The following is a 4,994-nucleotide window of genomic DNA, read 5'->3' on the forward strand; positions in this document are numbered from 1 at the left end:
CCGAGCCTCTCAGAAAAAGAAAAAAAAATACGCGTTTTCTGTTTTTTTTCTTCCGCGAGAGTCATGGCTTTGCTTCTGCGAGAGGCACGGTTGTACTTTCGCGAGAGTCACGGTCGTGCCTCTCGAAAACGAAAAAAAACGTGTTTTCTGTTTTTTTTCTTCTATGAGAGTCACGATTTTGCTTCCACGAGAGGCACGGGCGTGATTTCGTGAGAGGCACAGGCGTGATTTCGCGAGAGGCACGGACGTGCCTCTTTCGGATAGGGAAAAAACTGTGCTCCCGGTTTCGGTTTTTCGCCCGAATTTTTTTTGGAAATTTTTTTGTCAAAACCTATCAACATGGTATCTAGTTTTGAAGATCTCGACACGAGGAAAATCCAATGGCGAAAACGGTTCGAGATTTGGACGCACGGTTTAAAAAATAAAACATTTTGAATAAATGAATCTAAAAAAAAAACTCTCAGGTTACGACAAGTGGCGCACTGCATGTGCGCCACTTGTCGCGACCTGATAAAGTGAAGTGTTCTTTGCAACGAGTACTGATTTTGATGTTTTTAGGGAGTCGAGGGCCAGCTCTGGGCCTGTAAGTGTGGCAAGTGTGCCAGCACGGCACGGCCCATTTATAAACGGGCCGCCGTGGGTCGTGCCGCGCCAGGCATGTTTAACGGGGGGCGAGCCGTGTCGACCCATTCGGTCAGGTCTGCTCCTCCGTCCTGCTCGTGCGACCCGGAGCCCCTCCTCCCTGGTTCGTCAGTCCACCTCCGCCTCCCAGCCATACAGGCCACTCAACCAAAACGAGGTCAGATTCTCAATCTCCACTCGGAAATCAGTACCGTGGTCATCTCCGTCGCCGCCGCCTGCCGCCGCCATCGCCATGGCTTTCGCTCTACGGGCCCTTCACCACCGCCTCCCCCGCTCTCTCCACCACTCCAATCCCCTCTCCACCTCCGCCTCATCCCACGACCTCCGCGAGCTCCTCCGCATCCAACGCATCCTCGGTGACCCCGCAGCAACCACCCAACCCCCGCAAACGCAACAACGCCCACTAGCCTCCAGCACCACGGACCTGCACCGACTGCTCCACCGCGCGGCCGGCCTCAGCACCGCCGAGGCCACGTCCCTGCTCCACCGCGTCCCTAACACCCACCGCCTGGGCCACCTTCTCCAAGAACTTCGTGGCCTGCGCCTCCCGGCGGACGAGATCAAGAACGCCCTCGGGTCCGACCCCGACGGGCTCCTCTCCATGGAGCCGGGCGAGCCGTCCCGCCTCATCGAGCTCCTGGACGAGCTCCGCTGCCGGGCGCCCATCAAGGACCAGGTCCTCTCTCACGGCGTGCTCAGCGCCGCAATCGCCACGAGGCGGCGGGTAGAGCTCCTGCACGAGCGCGGGCTGAGCCGGCGGGACGCGCTGAGGGTGATCTCCGTTGAGCCCAGGGCAATTTTATATAGCCTGGAGGATGTGGAGAGGAAGGTGGAGTTCTTGGTGGGCAGGATGGGGTTTGAGATCGGTTGGCTGGTGGAGTACCCGGAGTTCTTGGGGATAAATCTCGACAGGTCGATCGTCCCGCGGCACAATGTGGTGGAGTATTTGGCGTCGGTGGGTGGGCTTGGGGACCCCATTGAGATGAGGCATTATGTGAGATTCAGCCGCCTCAAGTTCTACAATCTGTTCGTGAAGCCATACCCGGAGTGCGAGAGGATTTTCGGGGGCCTAGTCAGGGAGAGAAAGGATGAGGTGAGGCGCCAGCATCCGGTGGGGTTGTGGAAGCTGTTTAAGCCGGCGAAGTATGAGAGCACTGAGGAGAATGTGAAGGACATGAAGTTGGTTGTTGAATCACTTCATTAGCTCTGTTCAGAACACCAACTGGTACCGATTTTGAATGGGGCTGCTCATGATTCTGGGGATATTTGTGGTGGTAACAATGTGGTTCGTATTGTGAAACCGTATGTTTGAATTGCAGTGTACTGCATTCTGCCAGCAAAATCAAAATGTCATCTGTGCTGATCAAACATGGAACCGATTGGAATCTGCAAGATTAAGTAAATCGAGTCCTAGGCTCCTAGCTTAAGATGAGGTCAATTACAATGACCCCATCATGAGAGCTGGTCTCATCAGGAAGCAAACAAGATAATAGTTTGATGAAATCTGGCAACTTATGGAAGGCTCATCTCAAGTTACCAACAAATAGGTAAGAGAGGCAGTCACTCTTTCTATATTTTGAGTAATCAATGATCATCGGGGGATAATACTCGATAGGTTGCCAAAATGATTATTAATGTTGGAAGACTTGTGAACTTGGTGGTCTTCTTGGAGAAAGGTTATTGTGATACAAATTATATAGGCGGCTAATTTTTCACCTGAAGTTTTCGCAAAATCAAACTGAATGAATAAGCAGATGACATAATGTGTGCTGTTTTGCTTGGAATTTGTGTACGAAGATGGCAGATGATAGCAAAAAGTGATGGATCTGGAAGAAGAAAACAGCAGCGAGGCTAATACACAGTTTTAATATTGTCATTAGAAGTGAGGAAAAAATCATAGGTACTCAGGTAGTATGATTTTGTTGCTGGTTCTTGCATGATCTGTTTAGCACAGAGGATGTAGGATTTGTAAAATGGTCATGCTTCCTAACTTGTATCTGTTGGTCAGTAATACTGTATAACAGGGTTGACATTCTCTCCACCTAATGTGCTATAGATCCTAACTCTTTCTCTATTAGATTATTTATTTCATAGGAAATGCCAAGCTGATTGTTGCCATTTCCCGTACATATAAATACAGGAGATATGACTCTTGGTTATTTTGAATCACAGAAGCTGACCTCTGGTTCTATCTGTCGTAGTGCTCATTGTCCTCAATGCACAATATCAATAATAGTTTACTCATTTAATATTTTTTTGGTCCGTGGAAATTTTCAGTCTGCGTTTAGAAGTTAATCTTTTTGTGATCGATGACATAAAGTATATTATTTATTTAATTTTGTATTTCTGGTTATTACATTGGCAATGTCCTGTTGTATGAAGATTCTGGTTTGGGTACAGTTTTACCTTTCAAAGAATATTACCTTGCTGAAAGCTTAGTGACCCATTGGCACATTGAAAGATGTCCTTACTTCACATTCAAGGAAAGATAGTTTGTTGATGCATTGCTGCTTTAAGGAAAGATTAGGGGGATTCGAACTTCTGATTGGTGAGCTACAACATGTCATCGTGGACAATTTTTCACCAAAAATGTTTTGTTCTGTGATAAACTGCTATAAAAGTGAAATAATCCATGCTCTTGGTAAGCCATCATAGCATTTAGAGAGTAGTCATATCTGCACTTCTGCAGAAGTAAAGGTGGAGGGATGAGGAAGCTTGCTCTACTGTTTATAGCCATGGTAATTTTGGAATTATGCTGTTTTATGTGTGTATCAAGTATGGAATCTGTCCGATGTAAAGTTCTCAAGCTATAACCTCATGTGCATTGAACATGGATCTTCTTCTTTTGTCAAGTGTGGAGGTTTTCCTTTTTACCACACAATAATTAATGTTAGAAAATGGAGCTGCTGGAAACTAAGGCCCCCTTTGGTTTGGAGGAATTTTGCAGGAATTCTATAGGATAGGATTTCTATAGGAAAAATTCCTTTAGGCCTCCTTTGCTTTGTAGGTTTGTAGAAATTTTATAGAAATTTTATAGGATATGATTTTCGAAGGAGAAAAGAAAAAAAAATCCTTCAAAGCCTTTGCTTTGTAGAAATGGATTTCTATTCCTATGTAGGATATGAATCAATCTTTCATATTTTGAAGGAAAAATAACATTAGCCTAAACTCAATGCAAAAATTCATATTTTATGCATCAAATGACATTTTTTTTCTATAAAAATTGAGATACATGTCATCTCATTTTTTATGATTTTTCCATTCCTATGATACATGTCTTGGCATAGCGGTAAAGTTGTTGCCTTGCAACCATGAGGTCACGGGTTTGAGTCTTGAAAATAGCCTTTTGCATAAATATAGGTTAAAGCTGTGTACTATAGACCCAAAGTGATCGGACCCTATGCAAGCGGGAGCTACATGCACCGGACTGCTTTTTTATGATCACTATGCAAGTGGGAGCTACGTGCACTGGACTGCCTTTTTAATGGTATTTCTATCATATGAACCAAAGAAGACATGAAGTTGATGGTGATGACATGATCCATTGGACCCTGGGTTTGAACGAGTTCACTCCCCCATTCTGAACCCATCAGATTACTTTGGTTTATAAAAACTAACAAAAATAATGTCGTTGGGGAGCCTTGGCCGCACTCTGCACCAGCTCAATCAAACCAACAAGTGACCACTGTCGTGGTTCTAAGCCTGACAGTGATGTAGGGGGGTACGTATGAAGAGGCAGGATCTTAGCTGTGGAGAAGTTGTAAGCACGCAAGGTTTACGAGTTCAGACCCTTCTCGGAGGAAGTAATAGCCCTACGTCTCGGAGCCCGGAGGCGGTCGACTGGGTTATGCGTGTATGAGTTACAGAGGTGCGAACCCTTGTCTTGGAGGGGGGTGGCTTATATAGAGTGCGCCAGGCCCCCGGCCAGCCCACGTTACCAAGAGTTCAATGTTCATTAAGGCGAGGCATTACTGGTAACGCTAGTAATAAAGTGCTATGATGACCATAAAAAGCTATTTAATGACCGACCGTTAGCGTGCGGAGTGACTTTAGGTCTCCTGGCCGTCGAGTGGTTGCTTCTTGGTCGAGTGTCTTCGAGTCTGTCGAGTGGAACACCTTCAAGTCGATTGAAAGGTGATTTCTTCTAGAGATGTCCTCGGGTAGGGTAGGTAAGACAGGTCCATGACCCTACCCTAGGTACATAGCTTCATCATTAGCCCCCAAATGGATCGAGGTTTGAGTGGGGAAGGATTTGAGAGCTTCTCCGACTCGTTTTTCATGTCGTGAGCATATCTAGTTTCAGATCAACGGGCCTGAGTGATGGCAGCAACTTCCTTTCCAGTCGCCTTGAT

At 46.3% G+C, this 4,994-nt stretch overlaps 1 protein-coding gene across 1 annotated transcript; it reads left to right on the forward strand.

Annotated features, from left to right (window-relative positions):
- The first annotated feature begins 708 nt into the window (after window positions 1–708).
- Window positions 709–2,719, forward strand: LOC119286621 (transcription termination factor MTERF15, mitochondrial-like). Its single transcript, XM_037566023.1, has one exon. It carries the CDS (start codon window positions 875–877, stop codon window positions 1,844–1,846), a length of 972 nt encoding a protein of 323 aa, XP_037421920.1. The 5' UTR covers window positions 709–874; the 3' UTR covers window positions 1,847–2,719.
- The last annotated feature ends 2,275 nt before the right edge of the window (window positions 2,720–4,994 follow it).

Source organism: Triticum dicoccoides, chromosome 4A, assembly GCF_002162155.2.
Source record: "Triticum dicoccoides isolate Atlit2015 ecotype Zavitan chromosome 4A, WEW_v2.0, whole genome shotgun sequence".
Classification (NCBI taxonomy): domain Eukaryota; kingdom Viridiplantae; phylum Streptophyta; class Magnoliopsida; order Poales; family Poaceae; genus Triticum; species Triticum dicoccoides.